Source organism: Rhodotorula paludigena (assembly GCF_050403205.1).
Source record: "Rhodotorula paludigena JCM10292 DNA, Rt_paludigena_JCM10292v1_ctg35, whole genome shotgun sequence".
NCBI classification, from domain to species: domain Eukaryota; kingdom Fungi; phylum Basidiomycota; class Microbotryomycetes; order Sporidiobolales; family Sporidiobolaceae; genus Rhodotorula; species Rhodotorula paludigena.
This window is the reverse complement of record NW_027481423.1, coordinates 56,742-81,845: the sequence shown is the minus strand read 5'-3', so window position 1 is coordinate 81,845 and position 25,104 is coordinate 56,742. Positions and strand designations below refer to the sequence as shown.

The window sequence follows — 25,104 nt, the reverse complement described above, 5'->3', positions numbered from 1 at the left end:
CGAGGTGAGATCGGCGAGAGCGCGGACGTCGAGTGGGCTGGGGCTAGGACGAGCTGACCGCAAGCGTGTGCACGATTCTGCTGTACTGCAGGAAGCAGAGGAGCGCAAGAAAGCGAAGGGCGCCATTTCGGGAGCTCGCCGCCCCGCCTGCACCGCCTCCTCGCCGTTTGTTCGCCTTTCTCGGTCGGCCCCTTTTCGAGCACAGCCACGTTCAGCCGTCCGATTTGCGCTCTAGGTACATTCTAACGTTGACTTCAATTTGTGCAATATTACCTACCTACCTACATCCTCGCGTCGCAGGCCAGACTTGGACCAGACAATCCTTTTGCATTTCCAGAGGCCTTCGTCCTGGGCCGTCGTTCCCCTTTATGAGCTCTAGCCACGCCTTATTTTTCTACTCGAATAGATTGGCCCTCTAGACGATAGATTCGGCTGCAGCGGGGAGAGCGGAAGCATAGTCAGCACATTAGTCGTCGCGAGACGGAACAAAAGGTCGGCGCACTGTCGTCATACGGGTGGAGAGCTGTTGGAAACACAAGCAAGGACTAGAGTCAGCCAGTGTCGGAGAAAAAAAGGCGGAAGAGCTAGAACGAGACTCACGGTCGTACGGGAACTTGCGCGTGTTCTCGTCGCCCTGATACGCGTAGTAGTCCGGCGCGATCGCCGTCAGGTTGAACAGGCCCATGGCGGTCTGTCCGCCGAACGTGAGGACCTTGTCGACCGTCGCTTCGCCGCTCGACGTGTTGTACACGAGGCGGACCATGTTGGACGACTGCTCCTGCGGCCCGCTGTACAGGTAGTTGTGCGGGCTGAAGATCATGCCGGCGTGAGCAGTCTGGTGCACAGTGTTGGCCAGGTCGCCGGTCTGCGAGTCGACGGGAGATTGGGAAGTTCGAATCAGCGAGAGGGTCTTTCAGTGAAGAAGGCAGAGGTCACGCACGTGCGGGACGTGGTGCATGCCGAGGTTGAACCAGAGGACGAGGCTGTAGGGTTGCGGCAGCTCGGGACCATCAGCGGTGCGCAAGAGATTGGAAAAGGGGCCGCAGGGGGCGGACGCACTCCTCCTGCTCGAGGTTCTCGTCGTTGAGGTACTCGCCAAAGTCGATGACCGGGTTGAACGGGTCGTAGGCGTTGCTCGGGTGCGCCGAGTTGAACTCGCTGTCGTGGTACTGCGTCACGAACAGCGGCGACGTCGCAAAGTTGATGCTCGGTCCGGCGTTCGTCGAGTTCTGGATCGTCGAGAACATGCCCGCGCCGCCGATGTGCGGCATGATGCGCCAGGCGCGCTCCTCGCCGTACCTGCGGCAGTCGGTCGTCAGTTTTGCTGAGTTCGCGCAATTGCAATAGAGTCGGGCCGCACTTGTTCTTCTCCTCCTTGTTGTAGACAAGGACCATGTCCTTGGAGTTCTTGCTCCAGTGGAGCGTACCGTTTGCCTCGTTCTTCAGCTCGCTGCGGACAAGGTGCATGGTGTTGCGCTCGATGGGCGACCAGTCGTACTTGACCGTCGTCGGCTCGACCGTGTGGAAGCCGACCGTGTTGGCCGTGCCGAGGATGTCGACGTCCATCTTCCAGTTGAGGACTACGCGCAGACAAGCGTCAGAATGGGGCAAGTGTCTCGCAAAAACTGTGCGGAGAAGGCTCACCGTGGTCATGCATCGAGCCCGAGAGCCCATCGTGGATCTGGTAGCCGTACTCGCCGTTCTTGGCGTAGTAAGCACTCTGGATGTCTAGCGTTGCGATTTTGATGAGCTTGGCAATAGCGACACGGGCAATATCGCCCAGACTCACAACCGGAAGCCATGACCTCGACCGCGATCGAGCCGTCAATGTAGAAAGAGTAACTGCGGGTGAAGCTTGTGTCAAAAGCGAGCAGCTCCGAGGTGAAGGCTGTGCACGAGCGAGAAGACCTCGTCTCGCGGCAGCGGGCGCGCAAGCCGAGGAAGGTGGACGCACAGGAACGAGTAATCGTAGTTGCCGACCGTGCTGACGTGCTTCATCGTGAAGGCGATGTTCTTGGTCGCAGAGGCGTAGACACCGTTGGTGTGGCGCTGCATCGGATACCCAACATCTTGTTCTGCGCGCATTCGTCATCGAGTCAGTCACGTGCATCTCGGCACAAGCAGGACTAGGATGCGAACCGAAGAAGCAGATCGAGTTCCGGTGGGTAGTCGAGAGCTCGTTGGCTGTCGGCCAGAGTTGCGCGTGAGTAGGCGAGGCGAGAAAAAAAAAGAACGAGATTGCGCACCATGGAAGGTCGAGTTGACAAACTTCGCGTAGGTCGGGCAGTCGTAGCCCGCAATGAGCTCGAACGAGTAAGGTCCGAACTGTGAGAGTGATAGGACGAGAGCATGGGTGCAAACGAACAAGGAAAAGGAGCCTCTCGTTAGCTCGCAAAAACAGACAATGTTGACGAGATCAGGGGACGTACGCCTGTGTTGTTGAACCGTACAGAGCCGCAGAATTTGCAGGTGCCGACGATGTAGGCCGATGGCGGAGAAGGGGGAGAACGCGCGAGTATGGTCAGCTGACTTCGGCTGACTCTTCCGAATGGTCCAGGGACTCGAAATCTCACGGACCATACCACGTGTCCAAATACGTCGTGCTGGGGAGGCCAAAGGAAGTCAGCGGCAGGTGAGGGAGACGACCAAGGATCGGCACCGCCGCGGTCGGATCGCAGCTGTGACGCACCCGCTCTGGACAGGGTCGCTGCCGGCGTCTATGACATGGTAAAAAGCGTCAGTCAGAGCTGCTTCAGGTAAGCAGAGGAAGGAAAGGCGGCCGCACAATGCGCCAAAGCCTCGTTCAAGCCGAGCTCGTGAATGATCTTCTCGCCCTTGTACTTGATGTCCCACAGACGCACGCCCGTGTCGCGGCGGAAGGACCAGTAGTAGGAGAAGTCCATCCACTCGACGTACTGCTCCTCCTCATCAACCGAGAAGCGCTGGCCGCCGGGCGCAATCTGCATGGGAGGAGGCTGGTCGTCGTGGGGAAGCTCTGTAGCGCAACGGCGGACTGATCAGCACTGGAACAAACGGTGTGACGCTCGTTCGGGGCTGGGTGCAGGGACGCACCGGGACCCTTCCTGTCCGTGCCGATCCAGGTAGAGTTCATGCCAGCGTTGCGAGTCGTCATCTCGACGAGTCCCTTGTCCCAAGCATCGCGGAAAGCAGCAGTAGTCGGGTAGTAGACGTAGTTGTGGAGCCAGCTGGGAGCACGAGCGAGATGCGTCAGTATTCAGAGGTCAACGAACGGGGAAGGGAGGAAAGCGCACCCGAGGAACTCCCACTTTGACGGGTCACGTCCCGTAATGTCGAACTTCATGTAGATGCCTTGCGGAAGAAGCGTCTGGCCGTCGAAGACAGAGTCGGGGATGCCCCAGAAGCCGACCCAGGAGATAACCTTGCCGTCCTCGTGCCAAAGCGGGTCGCTGCTCGCAGGACAGACAGAAGGGTCAGTCGCTGGCAGGAACGCAAAAGACGCCTTTGTGCTCTCAGGAGAAACTGCACGTACATGCCCCAAATGTCCCAGTTGTCAGTCGGGGCGCCGAGAAGCGCCTCAATAATGTCGTCGACCTCCTGTGCCGTGCTCGTGAAAAGTTCGTATGTCTTGTCCGAGTCGGCGTCGTAGTTGCGCACGCGCGACGAGCCCTTGGTCGAGCGGAAGCTGTAGGGAGCGTAGGTCGTGTTCTCGGACACGGGAAGCGGGCCGACGATGAAGTCTTCGACGTAGGGCTCGTCGATCGTGTTGAAGCTGATGGTCGCGTAGGCGTAGCGCTCGGGGGCGCTCGCATTGCCAGCAAGGAACGCAAGGGTTTCCTGTCAGGTTGCGCATGTCAGCAGACTGTGTGCGAAGCTTGGGGAAGAAAGAAACGGACCGTCTTGTTGGGCGTCAGAATGTCGAGCGTCGTGATCAGGTTGTCCCAGGGTCCAGCGTCGGCGGCAGCAGTCAGGTTCAGGTCCGTCTGGTTGTGTAGGAAGCCGATGACGCCTGCGGCCTCGTCGTTGGACAATCCAGCCCACACGTTCTTGTGCGGCGCCTTGGCAGTCGGCGCGGCCGGAACATCGGTCAGATTGTACGCCGAGCTGTTGTACTGGTTCTTGGATACGTCGAGGTTGAAGTTAACGGGAATGCGCTGCGACTTGAAGCGGTCCTTCATGTACGCAAACTTGGGCGAAGGAGCGGCGAGAGTAGAGGAAGCTGCGACGAGCGCGCCGACGGCGGCGGCAACGGTCGTGCGCATCTTGGACCTACGATACGAGTCGACGACCACGAAGGAAGCACGAAGAGAAGCACAAAAAACCCGGAAGAGAGCCGTCGGACCCACGGCGGAAGAACCGCATGTCCCGCACGCCCGTCTCGCCCGCTCGCCCGGGCACCTATTGTACCTGACGGGACAGCGCGGCTAATTCTCCGATCTGCTCAGCGACTTTGTGGGCGCGCGGTACCTTCGAAGCCAAGTTTAGCACATGCTCGGACGGAGAGATAAGGAGGAGCGGGGGAAGGAGGGGAACTTGTGGAATAAGCTTGTGTGCGTGAAGCTAGGCAGCACTCTGGCAGCGTTCCGAGAGCACAGGAAAGAAAACGTGCTGGACGTCCGTGCTCGCCTCGTCCAGCGCAGACACTGTACGCGCCTACAACGAGTGTCGGCAGAAATCAAGTCGACCCGGCCGAGCGGGCTAGCGCGAGATTCAACGCGTTCTGGCCGCGCGGTCGCATGGCGCGTAATCTACCGACGCCGCGGCGGAGCATTCTAGCCGTTCCACGGAGCGCGCACACCGTACCTTGCGTGCTGAGTGGACGACGACGCGATAACGCACCTCTCCGGTCGACGCACGGTCCAGGAGACAGCAAGATCTAGCTGCCTCGACTCGAATGCACTTGTGCATCTGGCGCTTGCATCTGCGTTCGGGCGAATGTGCCTTCGTGGGAGAGGAAGCGTGCTGCTCGCGAGCGACAACTGATGAGAAAGGTCGCCCCTCTCCTGCACGCTCTGCTCGCTCGAGAGTCTGCCAAGGAAGCGTGTGACGGCCCTTGAGTTGATTGCTGGCCTGTGCGGTCCACCCAGCCCCGGCGGAATCGCTGCCGCTGCACTTCCTCGACGAGATCCGCATACGAGGTGCGTACACCGCTTCAGCTGCACACGCCGGCGCACTGGCGCTCCCAGCGAGTGCGCCGGGCAGCTTGTTATGGACTGAGTGTAACATGGCCCGAATCTGAGGGCGGCAATGCTGACCAGAGGACGAGGTGGGGGTTGTCGGGCCTGCTGCTTCGTGCCTACACAGCGGCAGACGAGCCTTTAGCTCGACCCAGCAGAGCACGAGGATCCTATCGCACCGCTTGCCGAGTCGTGCTGACTCTCGTGTCACTCCCGGCAGCTCCCCTTGCACCGCCTCGTCCGTCAGCATGGCGTCTCGCTTGAAGGCCTTGCTGGGCCGGAAACCGGCACTCGAAGACGACCACGCCGTCCTGCGGCGCACGCTTGTGCGTCGGGAGAAGCTGGTCGACCGCATCCTTGCCTTCGCACCGTACCTTCGCTCGCTTCTCATCCTCGCCGGCCTCCTATACACCCTCGCACTGCCGTATAAGGACCTCGGTCGCAAGCACTACATCAGCGAGAATGCACTGCAACCTGGCCAGGTCCGTTGCTGCATCGCACGATGGTCGACGCAGGCATAGCTGATTCGTACTTGCCTCGGCAGGTCAACACCTACTGGAACTGGGCAGACGTGCATATTGCGGACATCTATGCGGACAAGGTTGCAAAGTGGAGTCAAGAGGACGTGTCGGTCGAGCAGTGCGTCGCCCCAATATGGTTGAGGTTTCGCGTGTTCACGTTCTTGTGCTTGCTGCAGGCGGACGAAAGCGGCACAGTCCGTCCTCCAGGAACTGGGCCTCAGCACGTCCCGGCAGGCGTACAGTTATGAGCTACCTGGTAATGCGGTACGGGCATCCGTTCTGTGCACGTTGCAGCGCTTGATCGAGCTGACTGGTGCTCGCTCGTAGACGATCTCCGGCATCAACACCTATGCTATTCTGCATGCGCCTAAAACTGATGGCGCAGAAGCACTCGTGCTCTCCGCTTCGTGGCTGAGCCGGGCAACGCATGAGACCGGTCACCCACGCATCAACTCGCGGGGCGTCGCACTCGTGTTGGCGCTCGCCAACTACTTCAAGAGTGCGTTTCTGGTTGCTTTCCCGCCGCCGTTCGTCGAGTCACCTCTGACGTCGCTCGGCTTGTCAGAGCACTCCATGTGGTCCAAAGACATCATCTTCGTGATCGGCGACGACTACGTCGTTGGAACGCAAGCTTGGCTCGACGCATACCACGGGTTCGGGCAAGACAGTGCGTCTTCTTGCCCGCATGATCGGGTACCGCGAAATACTGACTCGTCGCCGCAGACCTGCACGCCGAGCCGCTCAAGCTGACGACGGGGCCGATCTGGGCTGCGCTCAACCTCGACTATCCGCATCACTCGTTCAGCCATGCCGGCATCTACTATGGTGCGTGCATGCGTTCGGGCAGCACGGATTAACTGCTGACATTCGGACTGCAGAGGGTGCAAACGGCCACCTCCCAAACCTCGACTTCATCAATTCGGCCTCCCGCATCCTGCGCAACATGGGTATCCCGCCTCTCCTTCACTCGCACGACCCGGCTCGAACGTCTGCGCTTCCGAATTTCCTCGCTTCTCTCCCCTTCGTCGGCCACTCGGAAGTGCAGCGATACGCGCACGCGGCGCGCAATTTGATCCGCCAGGTCGCGCTCACGGCCGACGGGCGCATTCTCGGACCCGAGGGCACCTTCGGCAAGTATCGCATCGATGCAATCACGCTCTTTGGCGTTCCCGCCGAGGGTCCGCATGGATTCCACTCTCTCGGACGGTAAACCACGTCGTCCTGGCCAGATTGGCAACGCTGTACTCACGGCTCGCTTTGACAGCGCGACCGAGTCGCTCTTCCGCACGCTCAACAACCTCCTCGAGCGCTTCCACCAGTCCTTCTTTCTCTACATTATGACCTCGGTCGATTCATTCATCGCCGTCGGCAACTATCTCGCCGCGCCCGTCCTCCTGGGCGCAGGCATGACCATCCAGGGTCTGATGACCTGGGCGGAAGCAGACGGAAGGGAGAAGCGTGACAGATCCGTTGCGCGTGCGCTTGCAGTCGTTGCGATCGCAGTTGCAGCGGGCGCCGCTGAGCTGAGGATGTTGACCGGGCTGGACCCGACGAAGGAGCTCAACGTGCGCATCCGCTACCGTCTTCTCCGTCTCGCCACTAACTCAGATGTATCCGCAGGAGTTTCTGGCGTCCCTCCTCCTCGGCCTGCACCTCCTCGTCCCCCTCCTCCTATCCACGCTCTTCGCGCACCCTTCACTCTCTATCCGCCTCTCGCACACACTGCACTCTCTCGCGCTCCTACTCTCAGGCCTCCTGGTCTCGGTCACGGCGACGCTCAACTTCGGGCTCTCGCTCATCTCGGCACTACACCTCGCGCTCGTCCTCGTCCTCCTCCGGCCCCTCGCACATCGCTTCTCCCGCCGACAGACAGCCGTCCGGCGCGCCCAGCAGCTCCTCCTCGCCGCAGCGTCGCCGACAGGGATCTGGTCACTGTGGCGAGTCGCGCAGCGGGACGAGGCGGAAGTATGGGCGAGGGAGCTCCTGCGCGACTGGCACGTCGGAGGCGGGTGGAGTCTCCCCGTCGCGCTGGCGCTCGTAGGTCCGCTCGTGCTGGTGCACAGCACGGCCATATTGCTGTAGCCCTTCGTAGTCGTGCGAGTCGTGCAGTAGAGAACCGCTCGTCACGTCTGGCTCGCGGCTTGCCCTCAGTCCGCTTCAGCACTACCACTTCTCCACTTTTCGGCGAGAATGTCCGACGCACAACAGCAGCCCTCGCAAGTCTCTGGCGCACTCTCTCAAGCCGCCGGCGTCGCATACCAGGTAAGCGCGTCATTGCACCGCCCCACCCCGCCGCCCCACATCGCGCTGACCGCAACCGCGCGCGCGCCTGCACAGGCGGTCGGTGCTCTTCCCGGAACAGCAGACAGCTGGACTACGGAGGGGAAGGAGCTCCAGCGGAAGGGGAGGGAAGAGGCGGAGGAGGCGAGGCTGCGGGCTAAGGGCGAAGCGACGGCCGAGCGAGTCGAGGGAAAGGTGCAGTCGTGCGTGGCTCATCTGTTCCCGTCTATGCTTGCCCAGACGATGCGAATTGACGATTTGCATGCGAGCAGCGCATGGGGCATGGTGACGGGCGACCAGGAAGCCCTCAACCAGGGCAACGTCAAGGCCGAGGAGGGCGAGTGGAAGCGCGACCTCGCAGACGGCAAGGTGCCCGTCCCATCGGCTGAGCGCGTCAAGGGAAAGGTCGAGAGGTGCGTCGTGAATTGCTCTCGCTTTCGCTGCCTGCGAGGTGGGAGCTTTCTGGCCTCGAAGCGAAGTGTCTGAGCGCTTCTTGCCGCGCAGTGCTGTCGGCATGGTCACAGGCGACGTCGAGAAGCAGAAGGAGGGAAACATCCGTGCCGAGAAGGCCGAGTGGACGCAGGGCTGAGAAGGAGGGAATGCGTTCTTGCCTCTGCGGAGGCCACCTGACGGTGAATCGCCAGATGCACATCATTCAAGACATAGCACGGACATTGCAAAGTTCTGCATTCAGCTTTTAACTTGCGACGAGAGACACGGCTCTCGGAACGCTTTGCTCCCTCCTCGTCTCTCGTCGAAGCTGCTGCAAGCTGCGGGACAATCTCACGCTGTCATGTCCACTCGATGCAGCTCTACACCACCTCAAGAGGCTCCCTGTCCATCTCGCTTACGACGACCTCGTAAACGGCGCCAGCGCCGCCGTCCGCCTTGCCCAGCTCGTTGAGCGCGTCTTGCAGCCGCGGCGCAAAGTACGAGAGCCACGGGCGCTCCGTCGCAGAGTGGTTGCCTGCACGTAGATAGGTGAGCGGACCGACTCAGCGCAGCAGGGACGCCCTGTGACGGCAACGCAAATGGAGGGGAGAAAAGGAGGACAGCGACGGACAGCAGAAGACGTGGATGCCTGCAGCGTTGGCAGCGAGGATGTCATGCTGTAGGATTCGAAGCCACAGTCAGCGCAGAGCTCGATCAGGAATTCCCCCCGTCTTGGCTGTTGGATCTTGCTGAAGAGCGCAGCCTTACGTGTCCCATCTCGCCTGTCAGATACAGATCCGCCTTGACACCCTTGAGGACGCCTGACCCGCTCCCGGCGCAGATGGCGACGGTCTGGATCTCGTCGGCACCAATCGGAGACCAGGCAGCTTGCACTGCCGAAGCGGGAGCAAATGGCGTGAGTCGGGAAGCTCCGGCATCGCCCAGAAAGATTGGAGAAAGAGAGCAGACGCACAGTGCTTGAGACGCAAGCGCTGCTTGACCGCCTGCACGACCTCATCGCGCGAGAGCTTCTTCCCGGTGCCTTCCACCAAGTCGACGATCCGCCCTCCGCCGCAGGCCTCGTGCCCCTCGGGCGGGTTCTCGACCTCCTTGAGCGCCCTCAGTCCATGACCCTTCCCAGGCACAACCATCCCCTGCGCGTCGACGTGCTCCGAGCCCGCAGCCTGGAGGAGGCCGGCGCCCATGAAGTCGTTGACGCCGCCAACGGCGTTGTCGGCGGCCGTGTGGATCGTGAAGACGGAGACGCCGCGGGCGACGCAGCGCAGGAGGGAGCGCTGGAGCGGCGTGCCGAGCGTGAGCGCCTTGAGGCCGGAGAAGATGGGCGGGTGGTAGGTGAGGATGGCCGTCGTCGAGGGGTGCGAGAGGGCGTCGTCGCACACGGCGGTCGTCACTGGGCATTTCTGAGTCAGTCTCAACTTAGAGGAGGAGAGGGAGAGCTCGGGAGCGGGATGCACAGTCGATGCAGGTGACGACTCGGCGGCGCTGGCCAGTCTCGAGCGCGTGGTCGCGCGGCTCTGGGGCTTGAACCATGACGCCGACATTGTCCCAGCTGCGCTCGGCGAGCGAGAGGGGCGTGAGGCGCTGGACGGCCGCCTCGAGATGCGCGAGAGTCGCCATGGTGCGGAGAGAGCGTGGAGAGCGGGAGGACAAGCGCAGAGTCGCAGCCAGAGTCGCTTGCATGCACCAGAGTCGCTCTCGAATCTCTCTCGCCCTCTGCGTGCTCGTCGGCGCCTGTAAAGAGCTCGTCGCCGGCTGCATCGCCTCGTCGCCTGGTCCCGTCGACTCTGCCGCACCAATCGCGCCGGGAGAGACATGGGCGAGCACAGCCGGTCGAGCAGACACAGGGACTCGCGCTCGCGCTCACCAGAGCCCTCTAGGCGAGACCGCGACTCGCACTCGCGCCGTCATCATCGCTCGAGGTCGCGCTCGCCCGACCGCCGCCCGTCCCGCAGAGACCGCGACAGGGACGACGACCGCCGCAGGGACCGCGCAGACGACAGCGGAGACGAGGGCCCGCCCGCCGGAGTCGCAGAACTCGACGATTCCGACTACTTCCTCAAGGCGACCGAACTCAAGCTCTGGCTCTGGGAGGAGAAGGGCAAGGTGCGTGCTCTGACACGGACCAGACATGTGTCGAGTCGGCCGCGGAGCTGACTTATGAGGCGGGCGTTCCCAGCGGCTCGACTCGCTCAAGACGGAAGACGCACGGCGTTACTTCAAACGGTTCTGCAAAGCCTGGAACCGCGGGCGCCTTGACGGTGCGCTCTCTCACTTGCTGGTGATGCAGGGGCCGGGGCAAGCGGTTCCTGACTCCCACGCTTGCAGCCAAGTTCTACGCCGGCATCTCTCCCGCTTCGCTCCCGTCGTCCATCTCGACCTCGCACTCGTGGTCCTTCAGCAAAGCCTCGCAGCAAGAGCTCGACACAGCCGCGTCGGTGCGCAAGTCGATCGACACGGGCTCGAAGGTCCGCTCGTACGACTCGTCCGCGCCCGTCGCGGGCCCGTCGCGCCCTCCGCCCGGCGCAGGCGGGGCCGCGACGCTCGGCCCGACGCTCCCGCCCTCGAGCGCGGTCGAGCGCCTGCAGATGGACCGCGACGCGCGCGACTCTGCGCGCCAGGCCGAGCGCAACGCCGCGTCGTCGCAGCGCCGGCGCGAAGCCCGCGACGCGCGCGACGACGAGCGCGACGAGCGCGCGACGGGGCGCGACCGCGTCGTCGAGAAGCGGCGCGAGGGCAATGCGAGCCGGCGCGCGTTCGAGGCCGGCCGCGAGGGAGGCGGGATGCTCGAGTTTGACGACGAGGCGCTCCTGGGCGGCGAGACGGGCAAGGGCGGGCCGGCGGGCAGCTTCCAGGACGCGCTGCGGCAGAGGGACGCGGCGCAGCAGAGGAGGCAGGAGCGCAAGTTCGGCAAGCAGGAGGAGCGGCAGGCGGAAATGTGCGTCGCTCAAACTCGTGTCTGCGATTTGTTGTCACTCGACACTGACCGCTCACTCCCGCAGGTCGGACCGCCTGAGCGTGCATCGGCAGAAAGAGGATGCCACGATGGCCATGTTCAAGCAGCTTGCGGCGCAGCGCTTCGGAGCGCCGCCTTCGTAGCTATCGAGCTCGCTCTCTATGGCAATTACGACGGCTTTGATCAGTAACAAGCAGATGGAACAACATGGCACTACACGCGAGAAGCAAGCTACTCGAAAGCGGGGATTTCAAGCGGCAGCTAGGCACTCGCAGCAGCACTGCAAGTCTCGAGAGGTCAATGACGCTTGCTGGCTCAGAAGAGGCGGAAGACACGTACGTCTTGTACGCCTCGATGGCCTTGGTGCGTGCCTTCGAGTGGTCGACAATGGGCATGCAGTACCCGAGGTTATCGAGCTGCTTCTTCGACATCGTCTTGGAAGGATCGTGAATCGCTGTTGGGCGGACACACGCGAGGTCGTCAGTGTACTGCCTGCTATACCGAAGCGAACGGTCGACGCACCCTTGCCCTTGATCGACTTGAGCTCGGGAAGCCAATGGCGGATGTACTCGCCCGAAGGGTCCACCTTCTCACTCTGCGAAGCCGGGTTGAAGATGCGCTGCACGACGATACGAGACTGAGTCAGCCGCTGGACGAAGGTGGGCGTGTTAAGAAGAGCGCACGAAGTAAGGCTGCGGGTCGGTGCCGGTCGAAGCCTGCAGACGAAGCCGGGTCAGGGAGTCGAGCACTGCGCGAGCGAGGGAAACAGTGACGCACACACCACTGCCAACCGCCGTTGTTGCTGGCGAGCTGTGTCGTTGTCGTGCGTCAGTACAATGCGGAATGCGCGAATGAGCGAGAACGAACAAGACGTACATCGCCGTCGAGCAGCTGCTGCATGAAGTACTTCTCGCCCTTGCGCCAGTCGATCAGCAAGTCCTGTCGTGCCAAACAAGCTCAGTCAAAGGAGACCGGTGACAGTGCGGGGAAAAGACTGCCGCACCTTGGTGAGGAACGAAGCGACGATCATGCGGCAGCGGTTGTGCATGTAGCCCTCCCGCTTGAGCGCCCTCATCGCCGCGTCCACGATCGGGAAGCCCGTCTTGCCGTCGACCCACGCCTGGAACTTCTTGTCGTCGTCGTCGGTCGCCCACTCGATCGTTTCGTCGTACTTGAGGTTGAACGGCTTGGCCATCGAGACGCGCGGCCACGTCGCGAGGACCTGTCGGCGATCTCGACTTTGTCAGGCTTTCTCAACTGAAGCTCCACACGATGTGAAGGCTCACTCACGTGGTTGTAGAAGTCGCGCCACGCCACCTCCTGGCACCACATGCCAATGCCCGTGTCGCGCCCGCCCGGAAGCTCGCGACCGCCCGAGATCTCATACGCGCGGCGGATGCAGTCGCGGGGCGAGATGAAGCCGGCGGCGAGGTAGGCGCTGTCGGAAGAACGATGGCGCGTGAGCGAGTGTGCCAGAAGCGCCTGACAAGTGCAGACAAGAAACGCACGAGATGTGACTCGTGCCGTCCCAGTCGACGCGGTTGCGGCCCTCGCGGTACTGCCCGATCTTGCTGTCCTTCTTCGGGTCGGCGACTTCCTCGGCGTCTCCCTCGAGAGGCGGGTCGAAGAACTTGGCCGGGCGGAGCTTAGTCTTCATGAAGCGGTCCATGATGCCCTCGGTGATGCCGTCGCCGACGGGCCACAAGTGCCGCATGACCTTGGCCTCTTTCTCACCGCCTTCGAGCTCGAACCCGGCGATGGCGGTCGGGATCTCGTGGTCAAACATGGAGCCGAGAACCGGGTGCTTGCGCGTCGAAGGGTCATTGGCGATGACGGGTCCGTTGTGCTGCACGACGTAGTCGACGAGGTGCGAGTTGATCTTCTCCGACCAGGCGCGCTGGTACGGCGAGTAGACCGAGTACGGCTTGCCTTGCTGTACAGAGGGAAAGCATCGACAGTGATTCAGCACCCTGCGCGAGACAGTGGCACAGATAGCGAGGTCCTCAAACCACGCACCTTCGTCGTGAGCTCGCCGGGCGAGATGATGCAAAAGTCCTTGAAGAACTCGACCTTGCCCCTCCATCCCTCGCCCTTCTCGCGCGCCTCGCGAGTCCGCTCGAGGATCTCGGTGTCGCGCCTGAGCTCGTCGACCTCGTACTCGAGGTTGGCGTAGAGCCCGACCGCGCCCCATTCTTCGAGCTTTTCGCACAGGAGGCGCGGGATGTCCTTGCGGCGCGACTCTTGCGTGAGGGTCAGGAGCGGGATGTCGAGATCGTGCAGGCGCTTGCGGAGGTACGCGAGCTGGCGCAGCTGAAAGTCGATGCGGCGCGGCGAGCGGTCGTGCGACTTGTAGTCGCCGATCGAAAAGATGTGAAGGTAGAGGAGCGGGAGCTTGAGGTCCTGCGCGATGGCGGACGCGTACGAGAGGGCGGTGTTGTCATCGAGACGCAAGTCCTTGTTGCTGTTTGCGCATTTGCGTGAGCTCGATTACGCCAAATGATGGGACAATCTGCGCACCGGCTCCAGTAGACGACACAGCCGTCCTTGTTGGGCTTGACCTCGCTCTTGTTCTCGGTCTTGGCAAAGGCGTGCATAGCGTCGTACAGCTTGGCGAGCGGCGTCTGGTCCATCTCGGCGGGGAACGTCTCCTCGCGTGCAGCCCTCGCGAGGATGGCAGGCGGCGAGTCGAAGCGGGGATCGTGGCCCTCGTCATCCTCCTCCTCGGGATCGGGCTTGATACGTGGCTTCTCCTCCTTGCTCGGGCTGCGCCGCGAGCGCTTCGAGGCCGGGGCTGCGGACGGCTGAGACGTGGAAGCGGCGGTGTCGGCCGAAGTGGACGAGCGGGTGCGCTTGGCGGCGGTCATGCTGGTCGATGGCTGCGACTCGGCGGTACTGCTTGACTGGGCGGGCTGGTCTTTGCGCTCGAGGAACGCCCGGAGATCGCTTTGGCGAGCCACGGTGACGGCGGAATTCGAGAAGGCCGTCACAAGCGGGTGTCGCAGCGCAGGAGCAAGGGCGGCGCGCAAGGCAGGGCGGAGCAGCAGCAGCAGCGTGGCAGCCTTTGCAAGCAGGGCTCACGGACGAGGGAAGAAGCGGAGGAAAGGGATCGGCACCGCCTCGCCGTCATCGCTGGCAATCGGCGCTGATGAGACACGCGACGGCACACGCAGATCGCCTCGTCAACGCCCTGTACTTAGCTCTACAAGACGTCCAGTTGCTGGCTGAACGCACCACTACGAAGAATGTCTCCGCAAGCGACTTCGCCCTTGGTCTCGTTCGTCCGCATCCCGGCTAATCCGCCCGCCCTGAGGTCCGTCTTGCTCCCCTGCTTTGCTCTCTCCTGCCAGGTGTTTCCGCTTGGTGCTCGCCGGCCTGACGGACTCGCCGCGGCGAGGTCTTTGTGCGTTCCGGACATCGGCCGCGTCGCCGACGACCATGCGCACGCTCGATGTCGCTGTCGTCCCCTGCTTCCCCTGCTTCTCCCTGGTTTCTCCCGCTTGTCGAGAACATGGTCGTCTCGGTCTTCCTTGTGCCCGCCCAGGTTCCGGCACAGACCTTTGTGGCCGCCGCTACAGCCCTCTCTGCCTTGGCTGTGGCTGCGTTCGTCCGCCGTCTCTCCTCATCTTATCGCGACTTCCTTGGGATGGGTCGCGGCACTTTCCCGCCCACCCTGCTTGGTTGGGCACAGGCCGTCCGAGCGCGCGTCGAATTCAGCAGCGACGGGGTGAGGGACGCAATCGACTACGTTCTCGAGGTCGCAAACCGCGAGAAGGGGACAAAATCGCCAAGCTGGCTTGGAGAAGACAGTCTGCCGGTGCGCACGGGCGTGAGGCCAACGATGTGCCCGTTGTGAGCTTCGAAGACTGCTTTGCCTCCGTAAGCAGGCACGCATTGACTTCCTTGTCTCGCAGCCCTGTTCCGCAACGCCACCTTATTGAGACGGCTGATCCGGACTTGGCCAAAGTGCGCACACTTTCAGCTCCTGCGACGGCACGCTGACGGCGCTGCCAAAAGGCCCAGCTCGAAGTCCTCGCCTTGCTTGCGGCCACCTTCCCAAATGTCCTTCGCCTCGCGCCCTCGCGTCTCGAAACCGCCAGCCCGGCCCTCTACCTGCGAGATGGAGTTACAGCACCGGCTCGTGCCGCTGTCGATCTCGCGCGCACGCAAGGCGAGCTCGTGCACTTGCACGAAGGGCCCTGGACGTTTAAACATGCACCGCTCATCCCGCTCTCGCTCATGGCGGCATCCTGCTGCATCGGCGGCGTCTCCACCGACCCGATGCATGGGCACCCTTTCCCTCCTTCCCGGCGCCGCACTCGCTCCACTGCACCGTCTCGCTGCGCGACGCCGCCCTCGTCCTCTCCCGCGGCTGGGGCGTCCTCTTCCCTGTCTCGCGCTGGCGCCGCACGTGGCTTTTCCGCAAACTCGGATACGCGAGGTGGACCATGCCCGAAGGATACATCCTGGTGTATGCGCCGCGCGATAAGGACGAGCTCGAGGTCGTCGAGAAGATTGTCCGGGCTAGCATCACCTGGATGACGGGCCTTGTTTTGTAGCATCACTGTGTCGTAGAACGACGCGATGTAGGGTCCTTTGAAAGGCACGTGGGCATTCGGCATCAGAAGAATCTCTTTTGGCGGTGAAAACGCGCTTGCCGCCGCTCGGCCTGTGCACCTTCCGGACGTTGGCCGCGACGATGACAAGCATGCACGCTCGCTGTCGTCTCCTGCTTTGTCAGCTTTTCCCGTTGTCTTGCGCCTGTCGATATGGCAATGGACTCAGGCCTGCAAAGCTGCTCTGCGCGGTCTTTCAGATGACAAAGACCTTGAGCTCAGATGAGGCAGTGGTGGAAGACGACGATACAACCTTGAGAAACGCGCAAGTACATCCTAGTCAGACCGAGGAGGGAGGGGAGAGTTGATGCGCTTGTCCACATATAAAGGGGAAGAGGAAACAACTAGTAGAGATATTGCCCTCCTGTTCCGCAGTCAATGAGGACCTGCTTCCCGCTCAATTTCTTGTACAGCTTGAGGAGTGCCTCTTGCGTCTCGCCCACGAGGAACGTGCCGAGTTGCGTGCGCGGGCAGGTCGTCTGGGTGTACACAACCTGGTGGAGACGCAGAGCACGTGAGAAGCTGTCAGGGAATGGACGGTAGAAACGCTCACCTTTTGAGCACAGGCAGTCGAGCGAGCGTACGCCGTCGAGGTCGTTGTTGTGACCTGCTGCGGCAGCGTCACCGTGCTGGGTACAGTGGCCGTCTCGATGGGCGCCTCTTCCGTCTTGGTCTCGGTGAAGAGGGGTGTCGCAGCTTCGAAGTACGAGGTTGCCGTCTCCGTGGCGAGCGGCGTAGGTGCCTCCGAAAAGACCGTCTCAGTTGAGGTAACAAGCGGCGTGGGCGCCTCGAGCGTGTTGGTGAGGGTCAAGCTGTGTGCGATGAGCGTCAGCGGCAGCGAGGGAACAGCAGCATTTTGCACGCTCACGTCGAGAATGGCGTCGAGAGTGGCGTGGCAAGCTCAGTCGTGGTTGTAGATGTCTCGCTGACAACAGTATCAGAAGCCTGCACCGTGACAGTGAAGCGGGTTGTCGACAGTATGGTCGACACGCCCATGGTGACCGTCGCAGTGACGGTGACGTCGCGCGCTTCGAGGTGTAGCGAGCGGCGCTGGAACGGCTTGAGCTTCATGAACTTTGACGGACAGGTGCGGGACAGAAGAGAGACTGCCAAGCTGCGCGAGCAAGATGCACATGGACGATGGTGCGCCACGACGACGCAGCCATACAGCGGATGCAGCCTTGAGAGCTCATGGTCGCTCGATCCTGTCGCAAGAGGAGCTGGCAGAGCAAGGAAGAGACGCGAAGGGAGCGAGAAGCGAGACACAGCATGGAGTGTCGCGGGTGCAGCGACGGAGAGCGGCGTGTACTGCAGGAGTATCAGGGACTGAACAGCCGCACGGCTCGGCCCGAGCGAGAGGTGCGGCGCAGCGAGTCGAGAGCTGCTCGTCCGGCGCTTGCTTGCTGGACGCCGCGCTCGCCCTCCGCCCCGTCTCTGTGCGCCCCCAGTCCACGATGCAGGCCATCCGCAGTGCTGCCCGCCCGCTCGCCCTCTCGGCCCGCATCGCCGCCCGCCCGCAAGCCCTCCCCGGTGCGCCCGCGCGCCCTCGCATCGTCCTGCTCGTCCCCTGCCCGAACTGACGCCGCCGCTCGCTCGTCGTCCCCCGCCGGTCCTGCCCGCGCCTGTGCCTCCGTGCAATTCCCTGTGAACCTCATCCTTCGACCTCCCTCGCCCCGCCCGCTGCGCCGTCGCACGCGCCTCCCCTCGCTCCCCCCTTCTCCGCGTCTTCCCGCCAACCACCGCCCCGCCCATCGCCCCGCCCTCGGCACCGCCCCGCCGCCCTTCCTGCCCGCCTCCGCGCCCTCGCACGCCCTCAGTGCGGTTCGCGCACTCGGCCGCCGAGTCGTACGACGACTTTAACGCGCGCTACGCCGACTTCTTCGCCAACACGCAGGACCTCTTTGAGCTCCAGCGCGGCCTCAACAACTGCTTCGCTTACGACCTCGTCCCCAGCCAGCGCGGTGAGCCCACTCTGCCGCGCCCTGCTCGTGGCCTTGCTTCTTCGGCCCGCAAGGTGACGGGGCCCTGCGAGGCGGCTGTGGACCGATGGACGCGGAAGGGTTGCGAGGACAGGAGAAGGCGGCGTCGATGGGGGCAGTACCGCAGGGATCCGCTTCCGCGACGAGTAGCCGCATCGGCGGGACACGCGCGCGGTACAATGGGGCGCGACCGCCGTCTCGTCGTCGGGCGGCTGTGGGAGTGCGGGAGGGGCGTTGCTTTCCGCAGCTCCCCTTGCTTCTGCCCGGCTGCGCTGGGCGGTGCCGAGTCAGTCTGGATGATGCACGGCGAAATCACGCATCTCGGGACGAGTCGAGTCGGGAGCTGGTTGTCGATGAGCACCCGGACGGTCGCCTGCGCCTGTACTTGAACAGCCTGCTGACCCTGTCTTCTCCCTGCGCCATCTTCCGACTCCTCCTCCTGCCCACCGACTCGCTTTGCCGCACCGCCACAGTCGTCGAGGAGGCTCTCCGCGCCGCTCGCCGGGTGAACGACTACTCGACCGCGGTCCGTGTCTTCGAGGGTCTCAGTGCGTCCCCTTCCCTGCCTCCCCTCGTGTACGTTCCGCCCACTGACAACCCGCTCGACGGGGTCAACAGAGGAGAAGGTCGACAACGCGCAGCAGTACCAGCAGTACGTGCAGGAGACCAAGGCGCTCCGCGAAGAGCTCGGCGTCACGCTCCGGGAGGAGCTCTACGGCACCAAGTAGACGCGCCTCTCGAGCACTTTCACGTTCAAGGTGCTGGTGTGGGGAGCGGGGCGCGGTAGAGAAGAAGGGGCAGTCAGTAGTCGAGCAGGTTGTGTCTGCGAATCCTTTTTTCTGGACTCTGTTCTTTCTCTGCCGCCCGGTGCGCGAGATTCACGAGTTGTTCGAAAGCTCTGCAAGCGTGTCGGCATGTGCAGGAGTGCGCGGTGAGCGAGTTGAGCGTGTCATCAGCTGCTCGTCTCATCTGCGCGCTGGCTCCTCTCCTTCCCACTCGGAACACAACCGCGGGCGGGATGGACTCTGCCGCCCCGTCCGAGTCGTACCACTCGGACTCGGACTCGGACGCCTCGTCGTCCTCGTCGCAGCCCGCGCTCGTCGCCGCGTCCTTCGACGCCTCGCTCGCTCCGCGCCCCGCCCTCCCGCCCGCCGTGCCCGCTCTCGTCCTGCAGCGGCTCGTCGCGCGGGAACTGGCCCGACAGGGGTTCGAGGCGGCGCAGGGAGACGCGGTCGACGAGCTCGAGGGCATCGTCGCAGAGTGTGCGCACCCTCTCCCCTGCCGGCCCTTCTCTCGGAAGTGCACTGACAGACTGGAGAGGCGTCGCGCGCGGGACGGACAGTCTTTGGCGCGCTCGTCGAGTACGCGCACCAGCTCGCCGAGCTCGGGAGGCGCCACGTCCCGACCCTGCACGACGTCGTCCGCGCGTCGGCGCATCTGGGCGTCGGCGGCGCGGGCGATCTCCTCGGCGAGGCGAGGCGGACGCGAGGGGACGATGCTAGCGAGGGGGACGAGCGAGGTGCGTTCCTTTGCTTGGCCGTGCTCTCACGCTCTCGCTCACGACCATGCTCTTCCGCTCGCAGATGCGCCGCTCCAGATTACGTACCAGCGCCCGCGCGCCGCGACTCCGCCCGGCCCGCTCCTCGCCTCGGACGACGAGTCGGACCTGCCGACCGCTCGAGAAGACGCACTGGCGAGTCCGCCGCCGACTCCGCCGCTGAGCCCGCTCCTGCCCGAGCTGCCCGAGGACGAGCCCGACGACGACGACGAGGACGACGAGTTTGAAGAGGTCGTCCTCCCCTCCGCTAGCGGTCCCGCGTCGGCGGCGCCCAAGCAGAAAAAGGCGCCGAAGCCACCCTCGGCGGCGGCGCAGCGGCGCGCCGAGATTGCGGCCAAGGTGCAGCAGCGCGAGGCGGACGCGCGGGAGCGGAGGGACGAGCGCGAGCGGAGGAGGAGGGAGCGCAGGAAGAGGGACGAGCGGGACCCGTTCAAGGCCGGGTGGCTGCCTGGGTTGCCCCCGCGTCACAGCTGGAAACAGACGCCTGTCCGTTGCGCGCTCTCTTTTCCCTCCTCAGTGGGTGCACAATGCTGATGATCTCCGAGCTCGGGCAGGTGTACCCCGAGTCGGCCGCGCCGCCGGCGATCCCGCCGCCCATCTCTGCGACGCAGCAAGCGCCGTCGTCGGCCGCGCTCGCGCACCTGAGCACGCTGCGCGCGCGCCTCAACGACTCGCAGCTCGTCGCGTCGTCGCTGCGCAACCTCATCCGGCGCACGCGCGGCGGCGGTGCGCCCGTGCAGGATGGCCTGCAGCAGCAGCAGCAGGAGCACGACGCGGCCGACGTGGTCGACTACGAGGGAGAGTGGTACGGCCCGGCGTCGTCGGCAGCGTACTACTCGACCGGCGCGGGCGGCGGGGGCGGTCTTGGTGGAGATCGGCGCGGTGCTGATGCGGGAGGGGCTGGCGGTGCGCTCGGGGCGGGAGGAGGAGGAGGCGGAGGAGGGCGCGGAGCCGGCGGTGCGGCGGGCGGGCGGCGGCGGATTCGGGTGCTGACGGTCGGGCGGCGCAAGGGCGGGAACGACGGTGGGTCGGACGACGACGACGAGGAGGGCGGGGCGGGGGCCGGGGCGGGGGCGGGCGGGGGCAAGAAGCGCGACGAGGGCGGGCTGGGAGCGGTCGGGAGGGGAGGGGGGGCCAACAAGCGGCGGCGGTGGCTGGTGTGACCTGTGGTTGACAATTCGAGTGATGGTATCGCATGTGTGGTGGTGCGGCTGCCATGCTCGCTAGCGTGAGAATGGTTGGGAGTGACGGGACTTGGCGAGGAGACGCGCGGTCGCCAGAAAAGACGCGGTCAGCGCTGCTCCCGCTGCTCGGCTCGCACGCACTCGCGGGGAATGGCGCGCGCAGATGTGCACCAGAGCACGCCCGCTCTGCCCGCACCCACGCCCGCACCCGCCCCAGCCCGCGAGGATCCGCCCGCGCCGTGCCCCGTCTGCTGCCCGCCCTCGCCGCCACCTTGCGCGCTCCCGCCAGCCGCAGCGTCGACCAGCGCAGTGCCGTCCCCGACAGACACCCACGCAGACCTCCCCGCCCCTGCCCCGCTCCCTCTCCCGCTCCCGCTCCCGCTCCCGCTCCCGCTTCCCCTCGCTCCTCCTCCCCCTCCTCCCCCTCATGCCCCCGCGCCCAGGCCCCCGCGCCGCCGCCGCCACCACAGCCACCACCACAGCCATCCCAAGCCCAAGCGGCCCCCGCCCGCGCCCCTCCCCGACGGCCAGCCCGCGCCCGCGCCCCCGCGCAAGCCCGCGCTCCCGCCCGACGGCAGCGTAAAGACCTGCGAGGCCGTAGACCGCTACGACGAGCTCTGCGAAGAGGTCGTCGTCGGCGGCTGGAAGGGCAAGGTCCCCCGCAGGTGGTGCCAGATGCACGAGGACGAGGAGAAGCACGTCCGCTCGTCCTTCTGGAGTGCGTCCCCCCTTCACCTTGCTCAGATGCGCCGAAAGACTGACCATGTCATGGTGCACTCGCCCGCCCACAGACGCAGTCTCGTCCCTGCCACGGCTCTCGCGCTCGTCGCCGCTCCCTTCGCCCGCCCAGATCACCACCTCGACCTCGTTTGCCGAGCTCGAGGCGTGGGAGGCCGTCGCGCGGCAGCACATCGACCTCGCCAAGCGCGCCTACGACGCCTGGGTTTTCCACCGCGAGCACTTCTTTGCCGCAGGAGGGGACCTCGTCGATCGGCTCGAAGGCAGGGGAGAGGGAGAGGGAGGCGCGGATCTGGCCCGAGGCGCGTGGGAGGAAGTGCGGCTGCGTGGAGAAAAGGCAGAGGCCGTGCTGAAGCGTGCGTTAGCTCTCTTGACCGCGCTCTCTACCGTCGCCTGCTTACGTCGCGTCCACTCGCCCAGTCATCATTCGACGCTCGCACTTCCTCGTGTGTGACGCCGAGGACGCGCTGTGGCTCCTGCATCCGCAAGGAGGCTGCCCACACACGCACTACGCCAACGGCTACGGCTCGACCTCGTCGCAGGGCACCTCGTGCGTGTGCTCGCACGACCACGGCCACGACGACTGCGATCACGACGACGACGGCGGTGACGGCGAATGCGAGTGCGAGTGCGATCACTCGGACGACGGCGACGCCGCGTCGGGCTCGTGCTGCTGCTCGGCGTGCGACGGCGCCGCCTCGCACGACGCGTCGTCGTCCTGCGCCGACTCGCACCACCACCACCACCATCACCACCACCACTCTGCGCCCGCGCACCACCACCACCCGCACCACCACTCTCCGCCGGAAAAGGCGCCGCACAACCCTTTGCGGCCGCCCGGCTCGCCGACGCTCGCACCCGAAGCCGAGGAGCCCGACCCGCTCGTCGCGCTCGAGACGCTGCGCCGCACCGAGCTCCTCGAGCTCCTGAGCCTCACGGGGAGCCACGCGAGCTTTATCCGCGAGGGCCGCAAGAGCGTCGAGCGCGTCCGCATCGTAGAGTGCCTCTTTCGCAGGCTCATCTCCAAGGACGAGGAGCTCCTCGTCAAGGCGTACCGCGGCGGCCACGACCATGTGCGTGCTCTCGCCCTTCCTTTTCGCTCTCTCGGGGCTCTGAACTGACCCTCGTCCGTGCGGACAAACGACAGGTCCTGCGCTTCTTCGAGGACCCGGCGCTCGTCACGCTCCCGTCGCTCGCGCGCCTGCACCGCGCGCTGCAGCGCACGTCGCCGCTCGAGCTCAAGGAGGCCATCATGGACGCGTTCCGCGCGATCGCGTGGGAAGAGTCGGGCGCGACCGAGACCGAGGAGGGCGACGAGGGCGTCGGGATGCAGGTCCTCGGCGGGTGGGTGTACAAGAACCCGCTCGCGCGCTCGATGACGCCGCGCGAGTGGAGCCACCTGTACGACCTGTGCGCGTGCGCGGGCTGCGCGACGCGGTGCTGCCTCCGCTTTGCCGACCTGTGCTTCATCCGCCGCCTCACCGTCATCCCGCACGGCCCGCACCCGCCGCCGTTCGAGCTCTGGGCCCCGCAGGACGGCGAGACCGACGCCGCAAAGGTCCTCAAGGCCCTCGACGTCGTGTGGTGCGCCGGCAAGGAGCAGGACGACGACCGCCGCCCGAAAAAGCTGCGCCAGCCCGGCGCGCACGTCGGCAGCGACGCCATGTGGGCGCTCAGGGAGGAGCGCAACTGGGCTTTCCTCAAGATTGTGCGTGCTCTCTCTCTGTCTCGTCACTGAATGGGGAGCTGACTCAGGACTGGGCGCAAATCTCGCAGCCGACATCGCATCCGCATGCTTTCGACATCATCAACCTCCTCGCGCAGTACTTCACCCTCCTCCATCGCGCACGTCAGCACCCAGCGACGGCGCTCCCGCTGTGGGACGTGCCGCCGCCTGCGCATCTCTGGACGCACCGCATCCGCACCGCGCCGACCAAGGCGGCGCTCTCGCGGCCCTCGTCGTCGTCGAACGCCGTCGCGACCGCGTGGCGCGCGCTCCCGAACCCGTTCAACCTCTCGCAGCTCCCCGCGCACATCCTCGCCGGCTTTGACGCGCTCGACTGCCCCGAGAAGGAGCAGGACCTCGCCCCCTTCAGCGAGGCGTACGAGCTCCTCGTGCTCGACGCGCCGAGCGACTCGCCCTACGCCGACGTCGAGGCGTACATCCCGCGCCCGCTCGCCGCGTTCGACAACTTCCTCGCGGCGACCATCGCCCAGGCGTGCGGGATCAAGGTTCCGGGCGTCACCTTTGTCGACGCGCCTCCGCACGACGCCAATGGCGCCGACGACCTCGCGCTCGTCAAGAACGGCGCGGCGTCGAGCGGTGGCGGGGGGATGGACATGCCCGCGCTCGTGCAGGCCGCGCTCGAGCACGGCGCCGTAGAGTGCTTCCTCCGCGGCGACCTCGTGTGGGACTTTGGCGACGTCCGCGGCGTTACGACGGGCTTCACTGGCACCGCCTCGTCCGCCGCCGCGGGCGCAAAGCGCTTTGGCGGCGTCGACCTCAAAAAGGTCGGAAAGGACGGGATCGTCGCACCGCCGCTCCCGGCGGCGCCCGCAAACGGCGCGGCGGGCAGTGCGCCGCACGTCAACGGTGGAAATGTGGGCGCGAAGAAGGGCGGCGCGGGCGGCAAGGGCGGCGCAAAGCCGAATGGCGTCGTCGGGCACCACGGAGGGAAGGGCGCCGCGGGTGGCGCGGGCGCGGGTGCGGGCGCGGCGGGCGCCGACAAGGAGCGCAAGGAGCGCGTGCTGGACGGGCTCAGGGACGACAAGCTCGCGCGCAGACTCGCGCGCAGCTTGTTCAAGTAGGACGGCGGGTTCGCATCCATCCATTCCGCATACTTTGCATTGCTTCCCTTTCACGACCGCGTGTGTTGCGACTCTCGCGAGGCAGAGGAGAGGTCGATCGTCAGCTCTTTGTTACTGTACTGAGGATCAATCGTCCCTCGTCACTGCAAGCCCTGCCTTCCTCTTCTGCCTCCATCTCATTTCTGTTCGCCCGCATGGCCCTTATCTCCCTCGCTTGGAAGCGAGAAGGTGCCTCAGCTGGACCCGACAAGCGCCGTGCGGCGCCTGGCGCCAAGCAGCGCACACTGCGGCGCACTTAATCGACTCGGCCGAAAAGCATCCCGCACCTCTCGCACGGCTTACCCCGCCGCTGCTAGGCGCTGGGCCGGAAGATGGACCGCGTCTTGGCGCATGTATCTGACTCCTCCGTCGGAACTTCCGGAGGAGCTGCCCGACAACCGCAAGTCGTCGTGCCGTGACGAGGGGCGCTCGCGGATTTGTGCTGGCGCAGCTTCACTTGCACGTGCGTTCGTAGTCCGTCTGGCAAACTGCTTGCCTGCGCCGTGATCTCCTGCTCCGCGTCTCGACGAAGCGCGCCATCCCACCGGCTTCTACCGCACCAGCTCGCTCTTTGACCGCCGGCGGCCGCAACGAGGACAACTCTTGGCATTCGTGCCTAGCGCAATCTTAAGGGTTGTCGCGCTGTACCGACGCAAGTTCCATGCTTCAGCAGTGCAATCGAGCCGATCTGTGGTGCCGCCCTGCGCTGATTCCGCCGACGGGCTGCTCTCGCCCTATCTGCGACCGCGCTGTCCCCGTCCGCGCTGTCTCTCTTGCTTTCTTGCTTTTCTCTCTGTGCTTCTGCGAGACTGTGGCTTGATC

At 64.7% G+C, this 25,104-nt stretch overlaps 10 protein-coding genes across 10 annotated transcripts; 6 read left to right on the top strand and 4 right to left on the bottom strand.

Annotated features, from left to right (window-relative positions):
* Window positions 1-415: 415 nt before the first annotated feature.
* On the bottom strand, window positions 416-4,241 carry JCM10292_002963 (uncharacterized protein; the record flags this gene model as incomplete). Its single annotated transcript, XM_076650395.1, has 19 exons — window positions 416-432; window positions 503-523; window positions 601-865; window positions 941-983; window positions 1,060-1,299; window positions 1,361-1,580; window positions 1,645-1,728; window positions 1,790-1,842; window positions 1,955-2,075; window positions 2,140-2,184; window positions 2,247-2,325; window positions 2,404-2,431; window positions 2,583-2,603; window positions 2,690-2,717; window positions 2,786-2,995; window positions 3,073-3,206; window positions 3,273-3,428; window positions 3,512-3,816; window positions 3,876-4,241. 19 exons carry the CDS (start codon window positions 4,239-4,241, stop codon window positions 416-418), a joined length of 2,436 nt encoding a protein of 811 aa, XP_076504038.1.
* A 1,163-nt stretch (window positions 4,242-5,404) lies between these two features.
* Window positions 5,405-7,759, top strand: GAA1 (GPI-anchor transamidase subunit GAA1; the record flags this gene model as incomplete). The annotated part of the gene is made up of 9 exons (XM_076650394.1): window positions 5,405-5,638; window positions 5,701-5,795; window positions 5,854-5,941; window positions 6,005-6,176; window positions 6,243-6,344; window positions 6,401-6,502; window positions 6,556-6,883; window positions 6,942-7,242; window positions 7,298-7,759. The coding sequence occupies 9 exons, from the start codon at window positions 5,405-5,407 to the stop codon at window positions 7,757-7,759; spliced, it is 1,884 nt and encodes a 627-aa protein (XP_076504037.1).
* A 108-nt stretch (window positions 7,760-7,867) lies between these two features.
* JCM10292_002961 (uncharacterized protein) lies at window positions 7,868-8,546 on the top strand (the record flags this gene model as incomplete). Its single annotated transcript, XM_076650393.1, has 4 exons — window positions 7,868-7,939; window positions 8,015-8,160; window positions 8,230-8,370; window positions 8,462-8,546. The coding sequence occupies 4 exons, from the start codon at window positions 7,868-7,870 to the stop codon at window positions 8,544-8,546; spliced, it is 444 nt and encodes a 147-aa protein (XP_076504036.1).
* A 223-nt stretch (window positions 8,547-8,769) lies between these two features.
* On the bottom strand, window positions 8,770-10,027 carry NIF3 (uncharacterized protein; the record flags this gene model as incomplete). The annotated part of the gene is made up of 5 exons (XM_076650392.1): window positions 8,770-8,924; window positions 9,021-9,066; window positions 9,158-9,282; window positions 9,363-9,800; window positions 9,865-10,027. The coding sequence occupies 5 exons, from the start codon at window positions 10,025-10,027 to the stop codon at window positions 8,770-8,772; spliced, it is 927 nt and encodes a 308-aa protein (XP_076504035.1).
* Window positions 10,028-10,222: 195 nt separating this feature from the next.
* On the top strand, window positions 10,223-11,506 carry JCM10292_002959 (uncharacterized protein; the record flags this gene model as incomplete). Its single annotated transcript, XM_076650391.1, has 4 exons — window positions 10,223-10,513; window positions 10,587-10,668; window positions 10,736-11,345; window positions 11,410-11,506. 4 exons carry the CDS (start codon window positions 10,223-10,225, stop codon window positions 11,504-11,506), a joined length of 1,080 nt encoding a protein of 359 aa, XP_076504034.1.
* A 118-nt stretch (window positions 11,507-11,624) lies between these two features.
* JCM10292_002958 (cryptochrome/photolyase family protein) lies at window positions 11,625-14,227 on the bottom strand (the record flags this gene model as incomplete). Its single annotated transcript, XM_076650390.1, has 11 exons — window positions 11,625-11,643; window positions 11,703-11,817; window positions 11,886-11,982; window positions 12,047-12,079; window positions 12,141-12,173; window positions 12,240-12,302; window positions 12,367-12,585; window positions 12,654-12,801; window positions 12,872-13,296; window positions 13,380-13,824; window positions 13,881-14,227. The coding sequence occupies 11 exons, from the start codon at window positions 14,225-14,227 to the stop codon at window positions 11,625-11,627; spliced, it is 1,944 nt and encodes a 647-aa protein (XP_076504033.1).
* A 2,093-nt stretch (window positions 14,228-16,320) lies between these two features.
* Window positions 16,321-17,047, bottom strand: JCM10292_002957 (uncharacterized protein; the record flags this gene model as incomplete). The annotated part of the gene is made up of 3 exons (XM_076650389.1): window positions 16,321-16,470; window positions 16,530-16,788; window positions 16,845-17,047. 3 exons carry the CDS (start codon window positions 17,045-17,047, stop codon window positions 16,321-16,323), a joined length of 612 nt encoding a protein of 203 aa, XP_076504032.1.
* Window positions 17,048-17,430: 383 nt separating this feature from the next.
* On the top strand, window positions 17,431-18,683 carry COX6 (cytochrome c oxidase subunit VI; the record flags this gene model as incomplete). Its single annotated transcript, XM_076650388.1, has 4 exons — window positions 17,431-17,506; window positions 17,794-17,937; window positions 18,429-18,503; window positions 18,574-18,683. The coding sequence occupies 4 exons, from the start codon at window positions 17,431-17,433 to the stop codon at window positions 18,681-18,683; spliced, it is 405 nt and encodes a 134-aa protein (XP_076504031.1).
* A 290-nt stretch (window positions 18,684-18,973) lies between these two features.
* On the top strand, window positions 18,974-20,676 carry JCM10292_002955 (TBP-associated factor 8 family protein; the record flags this gene model as incomplete). The annotated part of the gene is made up of 4 exons (XM_076650387.1): window positions 18,974-19,217; window positions 19,298-19,474; window positions 19,539-19,999; window positions 20,068-20,676. The coding sequence occupies 4 exons, from the start codon at window positions 18,974-18,976 to the stop codon at window positions 20,674-20,676; spliced, it is 1,491 nt and encodes a 496-aa protein (XP_076504030.1).
* A 171-nt stretch (window positions 20,677-20,847) lies between these two features.
* JCM10292_002954 (uncharacterized protein) lies at window positions 20,848-24,243 on the top strand (the record flags this gene model as incomplete). The annotated part of the gene is made up of 5 exons (XM_076650386.1): window positions 20,848-21,415; window positions 21,489-21,791; window positions 21,856-22,508; window positions 22,583-23,143; window positions 23,212-24,243. 5 exons carry the CDS (start codon window positions 20,848-20,850, stop codon window positions 24,241-24,243), a joined length of 3,117 nt encoding a protein of 1,038 aa, XP_076504029.1.
* Between the last annotated feature and the right edge of the window lie 861 nt (window positions 24,244-25,104).